Source organism: Arvicola amphibius, chromosome 5 (assembly GCF_903992535.2).
Source record: "Arvicola amphibius chromosome 5, mArvAmp1.2, whole genome shotgun sequence".
Lineage (NCBI taxonomy): Eukaryota > Metazoa > Chordata > Mammalia > Rodentia > Cricetidae > Arvicola > Arvicola amphibius.
This window is the reverse complement of record NC_052051.1, coordinates 132,859,450-132,887,312: the sequence shown is the minus strand read 5'-3', so window position 1 is coordinate 132,887,312 and position 27,863 is coordinate 132,859,450. Positions and strand designations below refer to the sequence as shown.

The following is a 27,863-nucleotide window of genomic DNA, read 5'->3' as shown; positions in this document are numbered from 1 at the left end:
TGAGTGACAGGGGGCACTGCTTCTAATTATGCAGTGTTAATGGGTATGAGTCAGATTCTCTAAACATGGTCACTGGTACAAGATTTCAAATGAGGTTCTGCTAGATTCATTCCAGAGAAAGGAAAATACATTTTAAGTCAGCAAAGTATGTTTATTTCATAGAGTCCTCAAAGTGTTTCTTCAAAGTTGCAAAGTTACTCTTAAAGGTGAACAGTGTAAAGTCAAAGAGTTTAAATCGATGAGCTGATTACAAGTTTTTATATGCTTCTTATCTTTTTCAACTAATCTGGTGATTTCATTAACTGTATAAGGGGAAATGGTAATTATTAAGTATTTTTCAATTAGCAAAAAATTAGAAGAATATGAAAATTTCCATTTTCATAAAATACGAAAGAAAGTTATACCTTAAATTGGGTCTTAAAATTGTCACTTTAAAAATACTTTAAATGTATGCATTGTTTTATTTAATTTACAGCCAGAGTAGTGATTTAAGTATTTTAGTAGAGGTTTAAATATTTTTCTCATCCTATTTTTACAACAAATTTGGTTGGTCAATTTACTATCATAACTAATGTCTGCCTTTCTTATGTGTATGATTTATAAATCATAAATTCTATTCTCACCATTAATAATAATTAGCCATCCTTTATGATGTAGACATTGTTGGCTTCCAAGCAAGTCTGATTCTAAGGCGGTAATAAAGATGATGGCAATTATGAAAGTCAGGGAAGGACATGTAACAACTAGGCACAATTTTCTAACAAAGTGATGCACACTCATGAAGGCAACCTCCACTGCGGAGCACTCACCTTGTCCCTGGAGGTGGGATATGTCCAGGCCCTCCTTCAGGCGGATAACCACAACTCCATATTGTATGTCAAAAGCATCACTGCGATGGAGAAAGGAAGCATCACAGAACCATTATGTTCTGTAGGAAGTGAAAGGACCTATACACGTCTAAAATTACTGTTAGCTCTAAACATCTGTTTTCTTTAATATTCTTTGAAAATCAGTCAGTGGGAGATGAATCATGTTAGTTCCGAATCCCACACCTTTCTTCTATAATACCCTCGATACTATGCAAGTTTCTATTACAGTAATGTGCCATCTGATGCTCTGGTCAGAAGCACACTGTATACACAACTTCCCACGCCATACGGCCTAAGTGCAGCCTAGCTCTCTGCACCTACTCTCTCTCAAAGCCACCTCACAACATACTTCCTGGAATTCACACCATCACCAAGCACCACAACTGACTCACGCGGCAGCTTTTTAGAGCAGGAACAGATTTGTTTGTTTGGTAATTGTTGTTGTTTGGTTGTTCATTTATTTAAATTTTATTTTATTTTTCATTATGTGTCTGTGTGTAGAAATGTGTACCTAAGTATCTGTGAGAACAGAGGCCAGAAGGATTGGATCTCCCTACAGCTGGAGCTACAGCCACCTGAAGAGGGTTCTGGGAATAGAACTTGGGTCCTCTGGAGCTGAGTGGTCTTAAACACTGCACCATCTAGCCCCCTCCATTTGCAAGGCAATATGACAGAAAACAACTATTACAGCGATTCTACTACACTTAAACTTAGGTGTAAGTTCCTTTGAAGTTAAGAGAAACATCTGAAGATGAAGAGATTGATTTTACGGAGAAGGAGAACGAGAACAGCTTTTATTTTATGAAGACATTTCTAAAAAATCAGTATCCGTGAGTGTATTAATGTATGTGTGTACAGATACTTGCGCATACTGGCAGAATCCAAAAGTCAACAGCAAGTGTCTTCCTCAGTCACTAAAACTGTTTGAGTCAGGAGCTTGAACCTGGAGCTGTTAGTTCAGCTACAGTGCTGGCGCACACACCCAGGCATTCTCCTATGGGAGGTCACAGACATGCTGCAGACACGCTGCTGTGCCCAGGTTTTCACATGGATGTTAGAGACCAAACTCAGGTTCTTGTGCTTTCCTAGTAAGCACTCCACCAACTGAGCCATCTTCAAACCCTAAAGGTTAGCATTTTAAAGTATTTTTTACTGTTTAGAAGTTAGTGTAGAAAAGCAATTGTCTGGTTGGAAACTGCAGGTTTTGAGTGTGCTGTCAGTCTTTGTGAGTCTCAGTCCTGTTGTGCCTGAAGATGCTGTTTTCTTGGGCCCATCCATCACCATGGCTCTTACTCTTTCTACCTCTTCCACACAGATCCCTGAGCCTTGAGGGGACCCCTTTAGTGCTGCATGCTCCAAAGTCTCACTGTCATGATGTTGTACAACTGAGTCTTTTAACTACCATCTACTGCAAGAAGAACCTTCTCTAATGAGGGTTGAGCAAACCACTGATTTCTGGAATAGCAATGTCATTAGCGGTCATTTTATTGCTATATTTCTTTATTAGAACAATAATAGTGGGTTTTCCCCTCGGGCCCATGACTTATCTGGTCTATGCCTTTCAGCTATGCCCAGAATTGGCTGACCAACACAAAAAGGGATTCCATGGTTATGTACTATTTTTTTTTTTTGTGCACTTCATGTCTTGTTGGATGTTCTGGTCCCCACTCCCTTTCCTTTTTCTCTTAGAGTTACTATTGCTGTGATGAAAACAGCATGACCAAGAAGGGTTTATTTTAGCTTACACTTTGCCACTTCCAGGTAACAGTATATCACTGAAGAAGTCAGGGCAGGAACTCAAACAGGACAGGAACCTGGAGGCAGGAGCGGATATACAGAGGCCATGGAGGAGTGTTGCTCACTGGATTGCTCCACATGCCTTTGCGGGATTTTTAAGATTTTTCTTTAGAGGGTTTCTCTCTGTCATAGCCTTGACTGTCCTCAAACTCAGAGATCTGCCTGCTTCTGCCTGCCAATGCTAGGATTAAAGGTATGTGCCACCTCGCCTGGCCCAGCCTGCTTTCTTATAGAACTCAGGAACATCAGCCCAGGAATGGCACCATCCACAGTAGGCTGGGCCCTCCCCACCACTAATTAAGACATTGCCCTATAGTCTTGTGCAGAGTTGGGTCTAATGGAGGCATTTTCTTAGTGGAGTTTCCTTCTCAGATGACTGTAACTTGTGTCATTGGCATAAAACTCTCAGCACAGGGAGAACCAACATGAGGCTGGGTTGAAAGGGAGACAAGAATATCTGGGAGGAGATGGGGGAATGAAAGAATATGATCAAAATATATTTTAAGAAAAAATTTTTAATCAAAAATAAAAAAGGCATTGCAAAAATTTATTTATATCCACCAAAACCTTGAAGGTCTCTAAGTCCATACTTAGATTTTGAAAATTGAAAGCTGGGTTTGAAGAGATGGCTCAGCTGTTAAGAGCACTTGCTGCTCTTGCAAACAAAATGAAGAATGTTTAATATAAAACAAAGTCAGTCTATCTATCTATCTATCTATCTATCTATCTATCTATCTATCTAGATATTATCTGGCTTTGTTCCTGTAATTAGTTAGCTAAGGTCAAAGAGTCATTTTAAAAAGAAATTTATTTAATAGAGATTACTTTCTCAATTATATCTTGAAGGACCTAATTCTAATTTAACCAATTTTTTTTAAAGAGAGTAAATCAACAGAATCAAATGCCAATTTTCTTTAAAGAATGTCAGGAAATAAACTATGAACTTAACCAAAGCTAAAACACCAGCATGGTTTTGCTAAAAACTATAGAAAATTATTTGTTGTTTCAGGTCTTACATATTGCTAATATATAAAACATACCTCAATTATACAAATATTTAAAACTTCAATGAAATCATTAGGAGTTAATTATGACAAATACTGAGCAGTAACATTGCTTTAAAGCTGCTATTAGATACATGATAATACAGGCCTGCAATCCTTGCTACCAGAGAAGCCGAGTCAGGAAGATCACAAATTCGAGATGAGACTGGGCTATTGAATGAGTTTAAAAGTGGCCTGGGCAACTTAACAAGTGGCCCTTTCTCAAAAATAAATGGATATATGGATAGATGATAGATAGATAGATAGATAGATAGATAGATAGATAGATAGATAGATAGACAGATAGATAGACAGACAGACAGAAAGACAGATATACAGGGCTAAGTGTGGTAGTAAATACCATTTGTAATTCTAGCATTTGGGGTGAGGGTAGAAAGATCACAGAATTAATGATCAGCCTAGATGGCTTTCTAGGGATGAGGAGACAAGCCTCATCAGCTCAGTGGTATATCATACATACCTAGCATGTGCAAAACCCTAGGTTCAATTTCCAGTACTACACAATAAAGCAGAAGATAAAGTGAGAGCCTGTAGGGTGTCTTGCTCAGTAGGTATGGGCAGTTGCTGCCAAACCCACCAACCCTAATTCAATCCCTGGGACTCCCATAGTAAGAAGAGAATTTATTCCTGTGAGCTGTCCTGAGACCTCCACACTTGTACCAAGGCATGCCCAGGCATGTACATATATAAGTAAATGTAATAACATTAACAAGACCATTAATTTCTAATGGCGTTGAGAACTAGAGAACAATCTTACCTATCTGTCTGTAATTAGCTGAATGATGCACAACAAACAGAGCAATGCTACCTCCCAAAGCATTCAGACCCCTTTCAGGGCCAATATGATCGACTACAACTACTGCTAATGTTGTTGGAGTATAAATCCATTTCCCAAATGCTGCTTCTCTACCTCCTGGACTAATTACTCCATCTCACTGCTCTTGAGCCTGCGAAGAAAACAGCATAGCACAGCTCAGCTCACAGCTTTGAGAGCTCATCGTTTAATCTTTATTTCTACTGTCTGTCTTTTCTGAGGCATAAGATACAAAGCACAGAACTAGACAGCTGCAGTGACTGTTCACCAGATGGTCAGGACACCCTAGCTCCAGACTTTAGCCTTACTAAAATCACCTAACAATGTAAGGATTCGTTTGTCACCTGCACGCATTACTAATCAAAGTAGACCTTCTCAAGGAGCAACTATGACCTCTGATCATTTCCGGAAAGACTTTTGAAATAAACTATGAAAAAAAATCTATAGACAAACCAGGAACTTCAGGAAAGGAGGCCACTGTAGTAAGTTCCAAGTAATCCCACTAAAATTCACAGGAAAACTGGTATGTAAATTCCATCTTAGAACCTCTTTGCTAAAGGTAAGAGTTTCTCACTGATGTTTGTTTTTAAAGACAATTGTTTATATGCAAGGTAATACTATGCAAATAATAATGGCACTGTGAGAACTGTTAGTGTAAATTAGATTGGTTGAGCAAATTCCATAATACTAGGGAAAGGAAGTACTTTTCAAGTTTTAACAAGTAAATCTGGTAAAAACAAAAGTTCTCTCATTTAATAATTCAATTCTACAAAACACTGGTAGGATTAAATATATATACAATCTATGAACCAGAAAGGCAAAGTAGCAAAAGAATAAAAAGAACCCACTAGACAAGCTGTGAGAAGGAAGTTACAGTGATGTGAAACGAAGCTAAGCTGCATGGTAAACAACCCAGAGGAAACGAGAACCGTAAGCTCAGAACAAGACTTCAAGTGGAAAAGGCAAACAAGCACGTGTAGCTGCAAACAACAAGAGCAACTCAAAGGATGAAGGAGGGACCAGTGTGGGAACAAAAGCAAATCTCTGCAGCTGCTCGGTGTAGGACATAATGAAGACCTTACAGAGCTGACTCTGCTCAGCTACCGCAAAAACACAGGAAGAAGTCTACCAGCTTACACAGGAAGCAGGTACCTATACACACCCACTCTTGTTCACATGTAACACTTCTATGAAAAATTATTCAGCTGTTAAGAAAATTGAAAATGAATTTCACAGGTATATTGATGGGAGCTGGAAACATGCACACTGAATAAGATAACCTAAATCCAGAAAGATAAATATTGTATATTTCCTCTCATTTCTGGATGCTACCTTTGAATATTCACATATACGTGTTCCATTTGTAATGTCCACAGAAATCGGGAATTTATTAAGGGGAGAAGTGGCCTTCAAGAATGTGGGAATAGAGCATAGCAGTATAAAGTATTAAAAGGAAGCAATAGAATAAAATGGGTTAAACGGGGGTGGAAGATGGGAGGCAAAGTAGAGGATGGAATATGGGGAGAGAGGGGTAATTAATATTAAAATCCTTTGTAAAAAACTTGGAAAGGGAAGCTTCATAAGATATAGACATATATAAAGAGGTATAATGGTGTTACCCTACAATGAGCGGAGGCCATATCCTAACTAGATACCCCAATCTAACAAATTACCCCAGTATCAAGAATTAGGGTTTTTTTTTTTTTTTGAGTTGTTAGCCAATGGTGTCACATAGACCACTAAGTATAACAAGCTAACCTTCATAACTTGATGCTAAAAACCTATTGCTAAAGACACTACATACTTGAATCACAGACCATGGGGACATTGAGTGGGCATTCATCTTTACTGACCAGAGCTCATGGGGCTGTAAGAGTCTATGGCCAGTGCTAGAGGAGAAAAGTCAGCCTCAACTTCACCGTTCATGAAGTCTGAAAGCTACAGCAATGACTGGCCTGGCAGGATAATGTCCATTGGTGCGACCTCAGAAGCCTTTCCTGGCAGTAGATGGCAATTAGCAGAGACTCCAATCTGGTGAATGTGCAGAGAACAAACACTGGATGCTTAGCCCTAAGTCAGACATTCACATCACACCCTTTGCCCCAAGGCTCAGCCATTTTCTCTGAAGAGAGCATGAAAGAAGGTAAGAGCTAAAGGGTAACTTCAAGGAAAGTTTTCTAGATAAACAGGAAAGCTGCACATATGAACTCACAGTAAAATGACAACAAGCTCCAGCCAGACAAAATTCTAAGACAGAGGGAGGAGAGTGGACCTGTGATCCTACCACTAGCTGAGGAGGGGAGAGCAAGGCAGCATTTTTAACGGGATCCCTGGGAGACTGACCACACACTAGTTGGTCAACAAAAATTGGACTCAATTGGAAAAGAAAAAAAAAAAAAGAAGCAATCTCAAAGTTGAGTGGGAAGGAGGGCAGAAATGAAAGAGTTCCAGGGGATTTAGTATGTCTCAGATACACTGAAATTATTAAAGAAATAAAAAAAACAACAAAAGGTCAACAAACCATTTTACATACGCGAGCTATTCTGTAGATGTATTTGCATCTGTACCTATACATAAGTACTTGTACATAGGTTTTATATGAAAAGAGAGATCATTATTTTCCTAGTAGGTCATCATTTTAAAACCCAAATAGTTCATGAGGTTCTTTCTCAATTTTATGCACCTATTAAGAAAGGACTACATGGAAAAAACAAGGTAAAAATAGAGGGAATGCTTCAAAATTAGCATTTTTCTGTCAAGTATATAACAATTCAGAACATACTTACTGAAATAAGTTTATATACATGTCCACATCCCTCATATCTGCTTGTAACCAGTCTTTCTTAAATCCAAGGACAAGCGTGTTTGGTTTCATTCGACCAAGACCAGCAGCCTAAAATATAAAACACAAATTTCAGATACACACTATTTAACAAACCAATTTTTAAGAGGTGAAGTATTTCCACATTGACAGAATTTTTAATTATACATATAAAATTGACCCCAAATTACTTATACTAAATATAAATAAAAATAGATATTACAATGGAACACTTGAAAGCTACCAAATTCACTTTTATATCTTGATGACATAAAAAATTTTGTACTTTTACTAACCAAAATAAGGTATTTAGCCGGGCGGTGGTGGCGCACGCCTTTAATCCCAGCACTTGGGAGGCAGAGGCAGGCGGATCTCTGTGAGTTCGAGACCAGCCTGGTCTACAAGAGCTAGTTCCAGGACAGGCTCCAAAGCCACAGAGAAACTCTGTCTCGAAAAACCAAAAAATAAAAAAAATAAAAAAAACAAAATAAGGTATTTAATTTAAAAAGAAAAACAACAGTTGCATTCTCCACCTCCTTGATGTATTTTGAGAATAGTCATCAATGCCTAGGTGCAAGTCTAATGTCTGGAGTTCTGAATTCTACCAATAGGAAACTGAATTCTTTAAATCATTCACATGTTCTTTCTGAAATCTGTTTGGTTCCTTCCCACAACAGTTCAAGTATTCATCTTGCAATCTCACCAAGAGCTACAATGCAAGCCAAGCACGGTGGGTGCATGCTCATAATCCCAGCATTCAGGAGGCAGAGCCAGACTGCCATGAGTTTGAAACCAGCCTAGTCAAGATATAATGAGTGTCATGGGTTATATTATATCTGAGATAGATAGGAAGATCCAGTCTTAAAACACACATGGACACAGAGCTGCAATTAAGCATGATTAACAATTATCCCTCAAAGTCCAATAGAATCTCTCTTCTAAGATTTTGTTTTGTTTCTCAAGTATACTGAGAAATTATATCCTGGGAGGGTATGGCTTTTTAAAAATTGTGGTAAGGGCTGAGGAGATAGTTTGCATGAAGACCTGAGTTCAATCCCAGAATCCATGTAAAAACCCACGCCTTGTGGCATACACTTGCAATAACAGTGATAGAGACAGAGACAGGCAGATCTCTGGGGCTCACTGGCCAATCAAACTAGACAGACTGGCTCGTTCCAGTGAGGAGTGAAAGACACTGTTTATTAAGTCCACACACGAACCTGCACATACAGACACACACGTAAATGAATCATGGTAAAAACAAGTTTACCATGTTAAATAGTATTTATTGTGTCCACAGTACTGCCAAGTAATACACCACTATTTCTAGAACCTTTCCATCACCTCAACCAGAAATTGTGCAACAGCTGTGTAACAGCTATTCATAGCTACTCATGTTCTCTCTTGTGGCCCTTGTGACATTTAATACACTTTTACCTGGCTACTTCATGACCAAAATCCCACAACTTTGGTGGTTAGCTTACTTCACTTAGCAGGGTGTCTTCTAGGCTAATGCAAAAGTGAGTACCTTATTCTTTTCTACAGATAAACAGTATTTTTGTATTTAAATATCCACGAGTCACATGTGCTTATCCATTTGTCTGATGATGAATACATTGGCTGTGTACAGTTTGTACCTTCTGGCTGCTGTGCAAAATGGTGCAGTGGCAAATACCTGCACTAGAAAACTCTGTTCCTTCCGTTTTTAGGGATAAATGTCAAAGAATGCAGCATATTAGTTTATGCTGACAGTCAACAAAGCACAGGTTCTCATATTTCTACGACCCTACTAACAGTATACTGACCTAGTGGTTTTGATTTACAATTCCTTTAAAAGTAATGTCGAAAATCTTTTTCATGTTTACTGGAGATTTTTTAGTTTTATTTTTTACCCAACTGTAATTACTAATTCTGTGTTTTATTATTATTTTTAGAAGTTTTTGAATACATATTATGGATATCAGAACCTGTGGTGGTTTGGATGAGAATGGCCTCCATAGGCTCATATATATGAATGTCTTGTCCCCAGTTGGTGAACTGTTTGGGAAGGATCGGGAAGGATGGCTTTGTTGAGGTGTGTCACTGGGGATGGGCTTCAACGTTTCAAAAGCCCACACCAGGCCCAGTTAGCTCTTTCCCTGTCTTGCATTTGTGGGTCAGGATATAAGCTCCAGCTACTGCCAGATTTCCATGCCTGCCTGCCTGTTTCCCTGCCCCCATGCTCACCGCACTGACGGCCATGGACTCACCTCTGAAACTATAACCCACAATAAACTTTCTTTTATAAGTTACCTTGGTCATGGTGTTGCATTACAACAATAGCTACTAAGTTACTTACTAAGGCAAACCCTTTATCAGAGTGACTGGAACATTCTCCCATTCCCTAAGTTGTTTCCATTTTCTTCATAAAGTCCTCTGTGGAAAACATCTTAATTCTGGAAACGTCCAATTTGGTGTCATAACTGAGTCTACTACCAGATCCAAGGCCATGGAAAATTTAGCTCTGTTTTCTTTAAGTTTTATGGTTTTAGCTCTCATTTATGTTGATGATACAGTCTAATTTGTTTTTGTCTAATGGTTCTAAGTAACATCTTTAAATCATTTTTTTTTTTGCAAAACATAAAATGAATTCAAATATTTATCAAAGGGCTGGCCATGAGTCAATGCCCTAAGTATTTCAGTAGTTAAGGTGCAGAAAGTATGGGACAATAAAGAATATCCCACCTTCTTCTAAAAGGAAAACTATCTGCTGGTGACGTAACCATAGAAGCCTCATGTTTGCTTGTTTGTTTGTCTGTTTTGCAGGGTGGAGGCAGAGTCAAAGGTGTTGAACAGAATCAAGCAGTGTCTTCGGTATCTTCAGCACAACAGCTGTTTAACAGAGTCAGTTACAAAACAGCAGTGACTTGTTGATGGCACAAAATACTTGGGGAAAAAACCTATGTCGTAATCCTATTATAATGAAAGTGGCATGTTTGTTTGGGTGCTAAGGATTAAACTCAAGGCCTCACACAAACAAGGAATGCATACTACCACTGAGTAGTTTCTCAAACTTTTAACTTTATAAAATAAGGAATAAGCATCCTGTAAGACACTCTGTGTACTTACACTTTCAGTGGCATTAATACAGTAACTCTCTCTAGGATTACTCAATATTTTTCACTTCCACATGTATCTCTTTCACTTTTAAATACTTCACTTGGCGTAGCTATTACAAAAGAGATATTATTTCCAATTCCCATGAAGCAGTAAGTATTTAAGAAAATACTACTGAAAAAAGTATCTTCTCCAGAAAACACCTCATTAGTGTTTGATTAAAAAAAGAAAATCAGTTTTCAGATTCTATCACTTAAAGAAGTACAACACAATCCTTTCCTCAAGCCTCTCCTCCTGCAGTGCCAGCTTCGGGTTTTCAGCAGTGCTCTCTAGGCACCTGTGTCAGAACTTAGTGACAATCACAGCAGTCACTCTGTCATTTTGTATGTCATCACAACCACAACAGAAGAGCGGGCTACATAGCTTTTCATTTTTGTCTCCCACTATTAAGCAAACGATGATCTCACTTTATCAACACTTAGTACATCACAGCACAATCTAGTCCTAGAGCCTGCTTACAGAATTGAATATAAACATGTACTATAAATAATTTTATTAGCAATTCCCAAATTCTTTTGATTTATGAATTCTAGAAGAAAAACAAGGTTTTTGTTTGGTTGGTTTTGGTTTTTCAAGACAGGGTTTCTCTGAGTAACAGCCCTGACTGTCCTGGAACGAGCTCTTGTAGACCAGACTGGCCTTAAACTTAAGAGTTCCCCCTGTCTCTGCCACCTGAGTGCTGGGGTTAAAGGTATGTACCACCACCGTGTGACATACCAAAACAAGTTTTAAAAACACTGTTAGCCAGATTAAAACTGTAATCTCAGCACAGGAAACAGACACAAGAGGATCATATACTGTGATTCAAGGCCAGGCGGGTCAATACTATGAGGTCCAGGACAACCAGAGTAAGACCACAAAACCCTTTTCCAAAAACAGCCACCGCCATCGCCCAATTGTTTTAGCACATGACCAATGAAGTCTAAGAAGATGCTAGACAAGATAATTCTAGGCTGAAATTATAAGTAAGCAACTGATTTTGAAGAGTCGTCTCTTTGGAATGTTCATTAAGAACAGTTACCATTTTGCTATATAAAATAAAGGTTTAAAAATGGTTGGAGAATCAGATGTCTACTGCCTTTTTAAAAAGAAAAAATCCAAAACATAAATCAAGAAATTAACCATGCTCACATCTCACTGCTAAAGGTTCTCATCAGCAAACTAGTGATTAAAAGTCTGTAATGAAGGCTGACATCTGAATGTTAGTTTAATGATAAATTCTGAAAGTCAAGATGAGCTAAATAGGAAGAAGAGAAATCAGAAGTTTGGAGTATAATTTCTTCTGAAAGAATAAACTACTTAACACCATATTGGTAGAATACAGGCAGTGAAGAAAAATATGAATGGAACACTTTCTGACAATGATTTAAAAAAAAACAAGATAATCTATTACTTATGTGAAAGGTTTCCACAAGGAAAAAGGGAAACAAAATCTTCCAGTGGCATTTACACTGAATTGCTAACTCGGCAGAAATAGGCTGTAAATAAGCGAGAACAACCATCAGCTATCTCTGCCCCTTCCAGGGGTGCAGTGCTACAGCTGTGGGCACACTGGGCCATCACAAAAATGGTGCTTATTCTGTTTTCCTCCCCCACTGAGGAAACCTTCCTGACCCATGGAAAGCATGTTATTTGGATAACGAACCCTAGGTTAGTTTGAAATCCTGCCAGATTACAAGTCTGTATAGCACACAGGCTTTCTAGGCCAGTGGTTCTCTGGCTTCTGAGGCCGTGCAGCTCCACTGCAACCTTTTTCACCATGAGAGGAAAAGAAATCTGCTCTAGTGAGTTCTCTTCAACCAATGGCAATCATCAGGCCTCCAAGCACTGGGATTATATAGGCATCCACCAAACCCTGCTTCAAAACAGCTTTTGCACAGTCTTTGTAAGGACTCATTTCATTCCTTCTCATTGACAGCAATCACAGACAACTTTTCAAGGCCGCTGTATGCAGTCAATTTTCTGCCATCACTAAATCACGGCAACTTCCATGCAGCAGTGTCATAATTACAACCTTCTCACTGCTTGTCTTTCTTAAAGTTTAGTTATTCTTAACCAAGCTCCAAGGATTATTCCTATGTTCTAAGAAGCATGCAGCAGAGCCAAAAATCTCACCTTTAACAGATAGTTCTAATCACAGCGCTTTTTACTTTTAATGTGTACTTGTTGGGTTTTAAGATTAAGTTGGTAAACACTGTTTCAATTTATATCTCCCTATTATCTTTAGGAAAGTGAAAACAGAGTTCAGAAGTTAAGTAAATAGTTCGGTCCAAGATCCATAATAAGACAGCAACAACACTAACATTTAAACCTGGGAATGATTCCAAATTTCCTATTGTGGTGCCTATAAAATACATAAAGTCTAAACTTAGAGCTAGTAAATGAACAAATACAAAAGACAAGAATTTTCAAAAAGCCAAAATAAAGATGGCTATGACTCAATGTTTTAAAATCAAACCTGGTGGGTAGAGGAAGTGAGAAATACCTAACAGAGAGATGAACAGGTTAAGAGAATTTTCAAATAGGCCCTTTGTGTCACCCAACAGCACAACATTTCTGCAGATTTCTAAATTACAAAACAATTAGTGGTTTGCTTAAAGATATTTTAAAAAAAGATATAGACCACATGAATAATTAAATAGAAAACATAAAAGCTTTAATGTGCAGTCATGTGAAAGATTCATCACCTGCATCAAATACTGGGCACCTTCTCTCAGGTCGTCTGCATGAACCGGAGCATAGAAAGCCTTCATTTTGTTTTTAATAAGCCATCGCTGATATTTGGCTTGATCAATGGACATCTCTTTCATAGCTTGTCTTCGAGGGCCCTTTAAAACAAAATATAACCGAATTTTTTACTTGACACACAATCCCTTTTACACTTAGAAAAGGTATCCTCTTTCACTGGTTCGAAAGAATGTGCTTATGTGGATGCGGGAGAAGTGAAATAGCAGTCTTTCATTTTCCCTGAGGGAATTCTCTCTAATACCTAAGGTTATACAAACCGGAGAAGGGAGGAAAACAGATTTTAAAACAAAATGTTTCAATCCTAAATTAATGAGAGAAATTTGCAATCACTGAAAATGGAAAAGAGATTACACAATGCAAAATAAAGCCTTCTATTTCTCTACAGAAAGTCTCCTATTTTGCTTTCTGTTTGGTCTAAGTGTCTGGATCACAGTAAATTGAGAATATCAGTGAAAAATCAAAGTAAGGCATATACTTCTCCTATAAGGTGAAGGAAATGGGCTTTGCTAACTCAAAATTCCATTTTGATACTTTTATACAATCTATAAAATTTGTTAGGCACAGACATATAAAACAAAACTTTGAAAGTATTTAAAAGTATATATCTTAAAAATAAGTATGTCAGGGGCTGGAGAAATGGCTCAGTGGTTAAGAGCACTGGCTGCTCTTCCAGAGGACCAAGGTTCAATTTCCAGCTCCCACAAAACAACTCACTGTTTTATATAGGCAAAACAAAGTACATAAAATAAAAATAAATTAAGCTATAAAAATAAAAAATAAGTATGTAGAGAAAAATCTCTCCTAATGATGGAAATTGCCTTCTTTCTAGCATCTTGTGCTCTAGGCACTGACTTCAGGGCTCATTAGAGACAAATTGGAACACTCCATGTACCGTGAGTGGGGTCAATGCTGATGACAAACCCTCCACAAGCCCAAGTGTGCACATGGATATTTGTGGCCTTGGCTTTGCAACCATACAAGAGCGACTGTTACAGGAACTGCAAAACAATGAACAACATACATTCTGGCACCTAAATAATGGAGCAGAGTTTGAGGAAAAAACAAATATGACATTCTAGTTTTATTTCCCTCCAAGGCCTATCATTTGTTTGTTACCCTTAAAAGACTTATTTTTAACTAGACTCAGATTTAGAAATAGAAATTCTCAGCAAGGACAGCCTACTCTCTTGGCAATCTGTTCCTGGCATTTTTTGGTGGCTTCCCTTCATTCTCTTGGGCAAATGTTTAGCATATTCTGCGGCCTCCTCATTTTCTTACATTATCTCTTCAGAGCAGTGTTACAGGATGCGTGAGGTGATGTGATGCTGAGTCTTGGCTGGTCTGGTCCTTCGTTTCCTACCTTCTTTAAGGGTTTTCTGACTACACATTGGCACACATCATTTTAGAGAAGTTATGCTCGCTCTTTTGGACCCCAGCTGCGGAGGCACAGTACTTATTGTACAGAAATATCCTTCTCTCTCTTTTTTACAGTAGCCAAGCTGAGATCCTTAGACTGTGTCCATGATGCATCTCAAAAAGACTTGTGCCCTCTCTCCAAAATCCTCCTTGGTCTGCAGCAGGAACGCCGCTCGCTCAATAGCAGGCACATATTACTGTGGAACACGACACCTTGAGTCATGGGGACTCTGTCATTCCCACTGACTTGAGCCACAAAGCCCTTCCAGAACATCTGCAGCTACTTCTGTGACCATGTGCTCCTCAGGAAAAAAAAGTCTGTCATCTACTTCAACAAGTATCCAACATCAATGGCTGGGAAGGAGATAGTCAGCTTCTCTTGACGCAGCTGGCCAGGAGGTGCCACAAAAACAAACAAACAAACACACAAACACACACACACACACACACACACACACACACACACACCTCAGCTCCAATGCACACCGCAGGATGCAGCATTTCACAATTATTTTCAAGATTCAAAATGATATTTTTTTAAAAAGCACGACTTTTTGGGTGAAAACTTATTATATATATTTTTCTTACTTCTGATTCAAATCACAAAGTATCTGTTTAAAAATGCTACTTTGTGACTGTGACTTTAAGGAAAAAGCATTTTGAAGAAAATATCTAAAAAAAAATCTTACAAATTTGTCTAATGACTTCTAATCTACAAAGTCTGTAACTTACAATCCTGGCTGGTGAGTGAAAGAACGTCTTACTATAGAAAACAAAACTGATACATACCATATGCACATGGCCACAGATCATCAAACCAACATTTTTCGTGAAGTCATGAACAAGATGAAGTAAAGCAGGGCGCGAGTTTGGAGACCCTGTCATAACAAGACACTGTGGCCTAATTTAAGATAAAATAAATAAAATAAAATTAGAACAGTTTGAAATCTGAAGTTTGTATGTGGTTTCTCTAGGAGCAAAGCTACAGAAGAACTTTAGGAAGATGCCGGCTACGTGGGACTGGAGGGATGGCTCAGTGGTTAACAAGTGTTTGCTGCTTTTCCAAAGGACCCAAGTTCAGTTCTCAGCAGCTATGTCAAACAGTTTAAGGCTACGTGTAACTCCAGTTGGCTGTCAAGGGCTCCTGGAGACACAGAGCACATTCGTACAGACAAATAGACATATATAACACATAAATAACACCAAATGTTAAAAAAATTGTAAGAAATAGCATACCAGATACCCCTCTCAAACAACACCGAGTTTCTGGGAATGCCACAGAAATTACTATTTTGTTTAAGAATGAGATAATAAATTTTTTTATCTTCAAAGGTCATAAATGTTCCAGTCATTTCATAGATCCTAAAAAACTTACTGAGCACAACAAAACCATAATATACACAGGTGAATTCCATCTCAGCATAATGACATCACTTCATATATCAACCCTGTCTAATCCAGGTTACTCAAAACTGCTGTGCTGTAAGCAGAATCAACCACATGTTCTATTGGACTAAAAGACTTTCATTCTAGTTAATAACCAGGAATGCCAAAACTGCACACAAGTATCTCTGCAAACATGAGAAGGTGACAAAATATTTAGATGTTTATACTTGCTTTTTGGTTGGCAACAGCAGTGCATGCTTTTAATCCCAGCACATGTGAGGCAGAGGCAGGTGAATCTCTGTGAGTTTGAGACCAACCTGATCTACAATAGCAAGTTTCAAGACAGCCAGGAGTACTGAGAGAGACCCTGTCTTGAAAAATAAAAACTGATTCTCACTAAAAGAGGAAATAAGTCTTGTTTATATAATATCCAGGTATCAAAACAGATTAGCAAATTTCCTGAAATTAGCAAAGAGCTGACTGATTACTAAGGTTAGGACTGGAAAGATGCTCAGTAAGGACTCCTAAGGTAAGAACCCAGAGAGGTTACGAGCACTTCCTGTTCTTGTAGAGGACCAGGGTTCCAGTACACACATGGCAGCTACCAACAGTCTGACACTTGTTTCAGAGAATCTGATGCCCTCTTCTGATTCTCAGACATACATGTAGGCAAGGACACACATAAACATAAAACAAAACTAAGTGAATCTTTAAATTTTTCTTTAATTCTTACTTAAACACTAACTTTTTGACTCAGCCCTAAAATAATAAAAGGATTAACCAAGATTTAGAAATTTAGTGAGGTAGCTCAAAACTCAATTCTGTCTGAGAGGTGCTTTGGAGTAATCAAATGTAACGTTATGGCCCAGACAGCTCAGTGCCCTCTTCAGACTGTCTTGTCTCACCTTTTAGCTTCCACAGATAGCATAATTCTCCAAAGGAACTGTGAATATTTTACAACCCATAAGGTGCTTGCTTTTCAGACTATGCTACTTAAAAGTGAGTTGTTCCCCATATTTTCTTTCTTGTAAGCAAGATCATGGGTGTAGTGATGACTTTGATCACAAAGACAAAACACATCTTCTAGGGGCAACAGAATGGCAATGTGTAAGGAACAGTAGTGCCAAATGGCCAAATCTGCCTACTTGCCATGAACCATTCATGTCTGAACATCTGTCAACTCCTTCAGCGTTTAATTACTGCCTTTTAAAAAGCTTCTTTTTAGAGTAGACTCCCCATAAACAAATAATTCTGTTAAAGTGACAAAACCATGCAATCAACAAACACTCATGGGTAACAGCACTACAATATTGAAAGGTATAAAGCCAGCCAGAACGGGGAGCAGACCATCAGGAAACACTAAATGAAGGGAAAGGCTGCGAAGCTGCTGATTCTAGACCACAGGTCCAGCAATGCTGCCTAGAGTTCAAGGGTCTGGGAACAGCAGTGATGATGTGGTAAAGAAACCTGAATCAAGAACATAAGAAGTCTACAAAAGAAGCAAGTAGACTGAGCCAAGGCATTTCCATCACTATGGCTTCTTGCTAAAAGGCGTCTGTGGTCCAGAAGACACTGAAATAGCTAAGGGCAGAAGTCAGCAATCTAAGCTAGAGGATTAGAGGTTGTTTATGGGCAAAACTCTGAAACCTTCACCTTCTTCCCTACCTAGCTCTCAGAAATCTGGTAACAAGGACATACAAACAGCTTAAAATATTCCTTTCTGAGAAATCTAATCAGATCAAAAGAAAGCCTTTAAAATGACTTAAATTCCCTGAAGAATGGCAAAGCCGTATTAATCTACACTAAGAACTTGACTAGCAAGGAAGCCCTCAGCACCAGTGCAGAACTTCTTTGTCAAGGAGCATGGAGACTGCACTTTAGAAGAACCCAGACTCAAGAAATAGGAAACTATTAGAAAGAAACGTCACATAACTCAAACTTCTTGCAACTTTGATGAAGGCTGAGATAAACACAAAAATTAAATATAAAAAGTTATTAGTTTTAATATAACAACAAAGTAAAAAATTATACCGTATCTACCATTTAACATTATAAAAATACAAATATTAAATGTGAATTAATTAAAGTAACACCATACAATGTACTGCAAGTATGGGAAGAGTACGTCTATGCACTATAGCCAGAAAGAGAGAAAATAATGGCCAGCAAAAATCAGAAAGCACAGCAAGATAAATACGGCTTTATGAATACAAAATGAACAGGTAACAAAGCAGCCAAATTGCAGAAACTGCTGCCTATGGGGTAAGAAAAGAACATAGAGGATAGATAAGGAAAGTATTGGTTTTCAAGGCAAAATTTTCAAACACTCCCCTTCATGCTATGTCTATTATAATTTTTATAAAAATTTAAAACATACATGGCGAGCAGAGGCAGGAGTACACTGAGTTACAGAACAGTTGAGCTATATAAATTCTTAAACAGCAAAAAACCAAACTGGAATAAAAAAGAACTTAAAAAAATTCACCCAATTAAAATAAGTCCAATCAAATTTTTACTGGCTTAAGACTAATTGTGACTTTTGTTCATATATTCATTTATGTTACACAACTCACAAAACAATAATTTCTATTTTTATGTCATATCAACTACCCAAAATACACTAACATTTAAGTTTTTCTATCAGGGCTTCATTCTTTTTTTTCCTCCCCTCTCTCACTTGCAAAACTGCTGTCTCTGGGAGCTTTTCATTTCAGAGAAAAAGGACAGTGGGTGAGCAGGTACCCAAAAGAGCAACATAAGGAATACACACAAATTCTCCTTCTCAAGAGAGCAATTGTTTCCTGAAATGTATCTCCTCTTCAAAGATTTCTCTGGAACAACATTGTATGTTCCAGAAAGAGAGTTACACACAGAAGCCAATGAAAGGTGATGACTCATGACCAGAAAAAGTCACCTCTTCACAGCTAAAAAATTTGATCAATTTAGAAAATATTATTTTATGAAAATATTAAGTATAAATAAGCTAAAAGGTCTTAGACTTTATATACATAATACTTCTGAATATAGAAAAGCATCTCTCTACAGAGCTTAAGCAACTGGATCTAACCCACTATTGGCAATACATTGCAGAAGTTTCACTGATGACTAATAGATTACTGACAGCCCTTCCCTGAGGGACAAGGCAAGCACTCTTTGGCTAAATGCCGTCAATCACTGCAAGTGGTTTCCACTTAGTTGCTGAGGAATGGGAATAACTCAGAATTATTTAGTCTTAATAAATTACAGAAATAGGTGCATCAATGAGCCTACAGCAGCAGGCACGGCTGTGCCCGCAGCACTCAAGCAGCAGAGGCAGGTGGGTCTCTGAGTTGAAAGGTTGTCTGGTCTACACAAAGGGAGTCCCCGGGCAGCCGGAGTTATACAGTGAAACCCTGTCTCAAACAGATAAACAAAAAACCCTTACAGGGGTCAATTACCAACACCCACATAACAGTTCACAATTGTCAGTAACCCCAGTTTCAGGGGATCTAACGCTCTTCTCTGGCCTCTGCAGGCACCAGGTATGCAAGTGCACAGACACAGACACAAGCAAAATATCCATACACATAGAAAAATTTTAAAGAAACTTATAAATAGTAGTCAACATGAACGGTTACAAAGAGGAAAAAATTATTTTTCTTTAAATGATAGTTCCAAAACTTTCATAATAGTTTGAAGGAAAACAATTTTTTTTTGCATGATTTGATTTTGAATAATTAACTGCCCAGGACCATCCAAACAAAACAGAATATCCTGTACTAATCCATACAGAAATGGTTAAGAATTGAACGAGTAGCGACCAGAGAACGCCTCCACGGTGCCTGTCACCCACCTGAAGTTTTTCACATGGTCTTCCACCCCAGAGAGACGAATTGAATGCTGCAGTGCACTCAGGTACGTCAGGGCTTGAGTGGACGATCCCCAGTTCACATCTGTGGGAAAACAGGGTCACACAGTGTGATACCAACAGCACCAATTCAGACATATGGGACTGACAGCAAATTGGGCAGAATTTTCATGTTTATAAGTCAATTGCTAAAATAAAGCACTAGTCTATAACTTGGCATAGTTCCAGTATATAGAAATATATGAAGATATCATATCTGTTGTTGCAATTTAAAAAGGCATAACCTAATAAAGGCATGATGATGGCATGTTCACATAACTCAAAACAATCTCTCAACAATAAAACATTTAAAATTATTCATTCTGTAACTGAAGGCATATTTTAGGTACAGTAAATACATTCAAGCTATTTAAACATGAAAATGTCTTCTACCATTGAATAAAAAGGTTGGACCTTGATTGATTTTAGACACATTAATATATGCTTAGTAGGTATTTTGAAGGAATAATTGCTCTTAAGTGTTAAAAATATAGCTCCTTTGCCCTTTCATTTCTAGAGCCACCGTCTGAATCCAAAAGCTCATCATTTCACATCCAGACCGAAATGTCTCATCACTGCTGTAAACTGCTGGACCCGCTCCTTCTCAGATTATGCCATAGACCAAACTCTCCTGTCTTTTTTATGCCAGATCTTTTTCTGTACACTGAAAAAATCCTAATAGCCCTCACCCTCATTACCTTACTTGGAGATCTACCTAGACATCATCAATGTGGAAGATGATAATTACTAATTATTTCTCAGTTAAGAACATTCGTTATTAGCTGGGCAGTGATGGTGCACAGCTTTGATCCCAGCACTTGGAAAGAAGAGGTAAATGGATCTCTGTGTGTTTAAGACCAGTTGGTTTACAGAGTGAACTCCAGGACAGAGAAACCCTGTCTCAAGCAAACAAACACACACACACACACACACACACACACAATCTGTGTGTGTGTGTGTGTGTGTGTGTGTATAATTTTTACTTTCTGTGGGAAAGACACATCTTTCCAGTGCCTGAATTCCTTGTCATACAGCAGCTCTAAGATGACGAGAGGCCTCATATATGTGTGTGCCACACATGCAAACATACACATATATATTTCGCTAGTTGTTACTAGAGTGCTGCAAATCTAGAACCTTCACAGGACAATTTTAAAACATAACTACAACAGAATGTTTATTATCTTTCTTAAAGTAAGGTTAGTCACATTTAATTCATTGGTGAGAATGAAATTCTATAGGAATAAAACATTTTAAAATAGATCATTGAAACTAAATGTACTTCAAAAACAAAAAAATTACTTGGCAAGAAGGTATTGTAAGTTTCACATGTAACACCTTTTCAAATACACAAAAGATGCTTGAATAAAAAGTAACAAAAATTTGTTGACATTTTCTAAGTAAAACTACCAAGCAGAAAAGACTACTGACCTGGTTTTTTGTAGGTAACATAAATATAAAGCCCGAGAACTATCACGTAGGTGAGCAAGGCCGCCCACCAGTTAATGACAAACATGACGATGCAACACAGAATGGCTCCGAGAAGGGACACCCACATGTTGTAGTACTTGAATGCAGGACGCCATCCTAACAAAGACAGACAGAAAACGTCATCAGTTTTCATCTGCTTTACACAGTGACACTAAATTATGTATAGAATAGTTTTCATTATGGGTGCCACTCTCATTATTAAGTTCAAGGATAACATCAAACAATAAAGCCAATGACTGTTATTGATCATAACTGGTTCTGATAATTCTTAATGACTGTGAAGATAATATTTTCCTATTACTGCATCTTCTCAGACCTTCAGTCAATACAATCTTTGAAATTTTAAATCAACCCACCATAGTGAACACTACAGAAGCACCATACAAAGGAAAGACTTCATGTAGACTTGCTCCTTGGTGGAGCAGCTTTACCCTCTAGTCATCAGCATGAGACACAGCCATGTTCTAATGGATTTAGTAAACATTTCAAACAACCTACCCATGTAACTAAATCTTGGTGTGACTCCAAGAAATTCATACCTTTCCATTAGCATTAATTATATACTAATAATATATAAATAAATAAAATATAATGAATTAAAAATTCATAACCTTGTCACTAATAGTCAAAAACACTTTTATTTAAAATTATTTCAATAAAATTTTATTTTGAAAGTAAAACTGAAGCTAAGACATGTGTTCATACTTCCTTTCCTTTTGAAAAACCCACCTGCTACTGGCCTGTTCTGAGAAACTTAAATCCTTCTGTACTTACCATTCTCTTCCTGATTTTAGCCCTGCCCCATTTAGAACACAAGCAGCACAGTACTTTTTCAGTTGACAAAGGCCCCTATGCTAGAATTCTACAAAATTCACTGTGCAAAAACATGCTAGGGCCTGGCACTTAGGCTCAGTGGTGAAGAGTGTGCTGTGATTGTCATGCCTGGAGCACAAGCTCGATTCTCAGCACCAAAAAAAAAAAAAAAAAAAAAAAAAAAAAAAAAAAAAAACCAACCCAAATTCTGAACAGTTATTAAATAATGACAAAGTTACGAGAACAGAATCAGGTAAGCAAATAGTAAAGAAATTCTCAAAATAGGACTAATTCTTTAATATGACAAATGCTGTTTAATGTTTTGAAAAGAAACAGCTTATTATCAGTGTACTTCATAACAAAAAGATCTTTGAGCACTGAACTTGACATAATTATAAAAGAAAACAACTCTAATGAGCTAAACTCACAAACACCAAATTTAGAAAACTGGAAATTTTGTTTTCTCAGAAATCATAGCCATTAGCATATACAACTTTTTAAAATGTGAAATCACCTGGAGATTTTGCAAGTGATGCATGGAACACTGAAAAATTGATTAACGCATATGAGGCAAGGAAGAAATTTGAGATAATTGGAGCAATAACATTCAATTCAGCTGCAAAAGAAACAAGAAATAAATTTAATGTATTTAAAACTACAAATTTTGAAATATTCCTAACTTTTAAATAGCATAATAAATACCCCTAAATCTACCACAGACTGATACTTATATCCTGCTATCACAACTGATGGCATAATCAAGTTTCAATCAACTAATATGAGGGTCTAGACAATTCTTTAGAAAGCCTAATGTTATCTTTAGAATAATCAACAGGATCCACAGCTTTGCACATGCTCAGATAGAGGCATTATCTTCCTGGGCACACTAGTACCCTTTCCCTACACTATCATCATGTATTTTACGAGTACACGCTTACAATCCTAGTCCTTGGGAAATAGATACAAGCCCAACGGGAATTCAACTGTACACTGGCTACAATTGTGAATAATAGGAGGCCACCCTGGGCTAAATGAGTCTTAAAAAAAAGTGTAACCTCCTCTATTTCCTCCGTCCTTAATTTCATGTGACAGCAACAATTTTAGTAAATAATATCTGTCACTATTATTTGTAGTATTTTACTTATTCTTGTTTGATTAGAAATTAATTTAGTGCACTAAAGCAAGGCACATTTTGTTAATTTAATATTCATGATTATAGGTAATGCTATATATAAACATACCAAAACCTACATAATAAATCATTCATAGAACTAACCAATTAGGATGAATCCAAGTGCAATTAAGAATGTTAAGATGTAACCACGAAGAGGTTCGTTATTTTTTCCATAGCCTTTAGCAAACATCTGGAAAGCTGGGTAGATATTGTCCTTACATAGAGCCTAATAAAAGAATACAAACATTAAAATGAAATACATGAAAATTAAGATACACAAATCTGCTAACAGTTAAAACAGGTTAATAATGAATTGGAGCCCGAGTCTCTCATTTCTGATGCTTTTTGTTTCCTGTCTCAGAGTTTCACCTACAGACTATTAGGGCTATGTAAAATAGTTCAAATAGCAGAAGGGTAGTTGGTTTATATAACAATTCTTAAGATGTTGTCTTACCCCACCCCATGTTGAAACTCTTCCTTTGAAGAATCAGCAAAGCAGACATTTGAAATCATAGTACAATAAAAAAGAAAATTGGAAGCTGGTAAGTACAATACAGTGTACCTATGACTTTAAGAAACTAAGTTCAGGGCTGCTGGAGGGATGGCTCAGAGGTTAAGAGCACTGACTATTCTTCCAGAGGACCTGGGTTCAATTCCCAGCACCCATGTGGCAGCTCATGTGTATGGCTATTCATGACTGTCTGTAACTCTTAAAGATTTGACACCCTCACACACTTACATGCAGGCAAAACATTAATGTACATAAAATAAAAATATATATTTTTTAAAAAAGAAACATTAGGTCCAAATCTGAAACATAAAAGTAGATTTAAAACCCTAATTATAAAGTTTAATCACTTTTCTTCAAATCTTAATAGATGCTACCTTAAAAATCATATTCTACACTATTACTATACTTTTTGGCTATAAATATAATATTAAGAATAAGGATAGAAATTCAACACTTACCTGACTTAGTAATTAAAAATTATATCCTAATCAGTATTAGCTGCTTAATGATCACTACAGGGAGCCATGTTCATTCTAGTTATCACCGCACCTACTACAATTACTGTAATGTTAGCCACATAAAATATTTAAGTTGGCAACATGCTAACTGAAACTATTATTTACTACTTCTGATTAGTCTTAGACTGCACTCCTAAGAACCCTAGACTTTTATGCTAAGTATGTCAAAAACTCTTTTATCCCTAAAATACTTATTTTTGTAATTTTTAATTATGTATGTGTCTGGAGTCATAGTGATTATAAGTCACCCAATGTACAATCTGGAAACGGAATTTGGATCTTTTGCATGAGACCATACAATTGAGCCATCTCTCCAGATCCTCAAATCATCCTTTCTAAGCATATACCATGACACTAGAAAAATGCACAGATGTTTGTATGGATACACATAGCATTTATATACATAAAATTTATACCAGTTTTAATATACATAAAGGCAAACATAACAAACACGTGAGGTTGATAAAGGTAACCTACTTGAATATAGCAACAATCCAAAAATTGAAATGTCTTAACATTTCCCCAATAAAAATTATACTATGAAGCATTTACCTGAAATATTTTGGGAGCACTCACGAGAGAGGCTAGAGCTGATGAAAGTGTGGCTGAAAAGATACCTGCAGAGATTAAGGGTGCGAACCCTGACACCATGCTCATCACCTAAATGAAGTGGCAGAATTACAAAAGAAGTCTTAAAAACGGTTTGACAAAGAGCAGAGTATTGAATAGTCACAATTTGAAGATTCTAATAAAGGAAACTAATACTGGAGAAATCTGATAGTAATTTGGTAAATAGCATGAAGAAGTAAAGTACAAGTTATTAAAACAGATTTACCACTAAAAAACTCTGTCTTGTAAATTTCCAAATGAACACATGACAGAAAAAAAAGAGGATGATGAACCGCCAACTACCTGCCACCAGGTCTCAATCACGGACAACTGGGCCCAAGCCCACATCATTTGCAGCCCGACATTTTTAATGCATAAGGTTCAGTGTGTTTCTGTTAACAGGCAGACATTTGGAAATTGTAGCTAAAGCCGCTAGCCAGGCTTAACACCCTTCGCAGTAACACACATCTCGTCACCAATCAAACTGCCTCAATTGTCCCCATTGTCTTGGTCATTTCAAAACAGGCTTTTTATTTTTATTTTTTTTAAATCAGCTCTCAAAAATGATTATTATATTTGGGTGATACAGTTTTTAAATATATGGCTTCATATTTCTCAATTCATTTAATTTTTTCCCCTGCCATTCTCTGGAGTTCCTATCTAAATACCGTGCAATGTGCTGACTTTATCTCCTATTATGTAACCCACTCCTCTCATCCTACTTTCTAGAAAACTGATGGTTAGATCCAGCCAATGAGTCAGACTGAGGTTCAAGGTCCTGTCAAAGTGTACTATACTAAAATGGTTTCTTTTTATGGGATTGCAATAGCATTGTGGGTATGAAGTTTTCTTAAGCACGTTAATAGTTAAAAGTAAAAATACATCTTGCCAAAAGGTTATGATACAAATTCTATTCTGCTTCTTAATTACCTGGGATAGGAAAAGTAAGAAACAAAACACAACTAACCACACACTGATAAACTGATAACGATAGTGCGTTATGTCCAAACATTTACTATGAGGGCCACGTGTATGTGTGCGTATGCACTCCTCCCAGACTTAGACAGGAAAACCTCAGGCTCATCCTCTGGTTGTGTTGTCCTTTGCACAAACAACATCAATGCCCTATGCTCAGTATTGGGAAACAAAAAGCCAACTAAACTCTGGCTCTGCAGTTTAATGTTTGGCATTCTTTAAAACTAACGGTGAGACTGGACGGAGTGACATTCAACAAAACCAGTGGTGATATCAGTGCAGCCCACAACACAGAGCAGCAGAGAAAAGGCCAGATGGCTCTCCAAATGAAGCACTGAGTGGAGGTAACGAATGGTAGCAGAGTGCACACACCTGCACCTTGCCTTAACACAGTGACCACGCTCATGATAAAACGAGGGTTGTCAGAGATCGGGTATGAGGGACTTTCACTGGCAACAACAACAAAGCTCACATTTTGTTCATCATGCAATGCATAAGTCAAAGGTTTCACAGGATATCAAAATAAAAAAAATGTAATGAGACAAAACATGTATAATTCAAATTTTAAAACCAGCGAGATATCCCAAATGCCTCAACTCCATTTATGAGGTCATTTATATATGTAAAATTCGATTATAAAATGGGGCCTGTATGGGTTTTATAATAGGCATCTGTTGTGTTTTAAATAAGAATAGCCCCTATAGGCTCAAATATTTACATCCCTGGTCTCCAGTTAATGTACTGTTTGGAAGGATTAAAAGATGTGTCCTTGTTGGAAGGGGTTGTTCCTGGAGGTGAGCTTTGACGTTTCAAAAGGTCACACCAAGCCCAATGTGCTGTGGAATGGAATGTCTGTTAGAATACGTAAAGATGAGTTGCTGTTCCACCTTGGCTGTCTAAGGCACCTGATTGGTCTAATAAATAGCTGAGTGGCCAATAGCTAGGCAGAGGAAGGATAGGTGGAGTTTGCAAGCCAAAGAAAAGGGGAAGCCAGCCAGTCAAGGGGCAGCCTGCCAGGGACCAGACTGACAGAAGTAGAGGAAGCAGGAAAGCCTAGTGGAGGTAAATGAGCATTGGGGAAGCACACAGGTCAATAGAAATGCGCCAATTTATGTTAAAAAAAAAAAAAAAAAACCTAGCTAGAAACAACCCTAAGCTAAGGCCAAGCATTTTTAATTAATAATAAGTCTCTGTGTTATGATTTGGGGGCTGACGGGCCAAGTAAACCTTCTATACCAGTGACTGTTTCTCTCTCTGCCTGCAATCTGAGGATCAGAATTAAAGCTCTCAGCTTCTTCTCTAGCAACATGTCTGCCTGCATGCCACCATGCTCTTTGCCACAATGATAATGGACTAAGAATCTGAAACTGTAAGCAAGCCCAAGTTAAATACTTTCCTGTATAAGAGTTGTCTTGATCACAGAACACTAAGTCAGCATGCAACCTACACACTATTTAGTTATATTCTACCAACCAAAATTCCTTACTCTCTAAACATGATTTACATAGGACTCCCCCATTACCACCATTTTGTATTTCTTCCCACGGCACTAAAGGTTTTACTTACTTAAATTAAAATATCTATACTCAAATGAAACCATAAGAGATATCATAAAGAATACAACTTTGAATTTCCAGGAAACACAGAAATCAGACTTAGCATCTTCAGTACTGGGCAGAGACCAATGTCTGTACTTTCTGTATATAATATTCATGTCAGAACTGGAATGAATCATTAGCTTAGCATGAATACTTCCATTTTTACAATATTGTCTAGTCTTGTGACTAGAAAACACAAACTTGTATCACATAATTG

General features: G+C 37.5%; 1 protein-coding gene across 1 annotated transcript in view; it reads right to left on the bottom strand.

Annotated features, from left to right (window-relative positions):
* Slc12a2 (solute carrier family 12 member 2) overlaps positions 1-27,863 on the bottom strand; it is a 72,975-nt gene that overhangs the window by 15,294 nt on the left and 29,818 nt on the right. Inside the window, 9 exon segments of the mRNA XM_038330025.1 lie at positions 810-889; positions 7,331-7,437; positions 13,209-13,349; positions 15,475-15,586; positions 19,904-20,003; positions 21,389-21,544; positions 22,776-22,877; positions 23,538-23,661; positions 25,017-25,124. Coding sequence (XP_038185953.1) covers positions 810-889; positions 7,331-7,437; positions 13,209-13,349; positions 15,475-15,586; positions 19,904-20,003; positions 21,389-21,544; positions 22,776-22,877; positions 23,538-23,661; positions 25,017-25,124 — 1,030 coding nt within the window.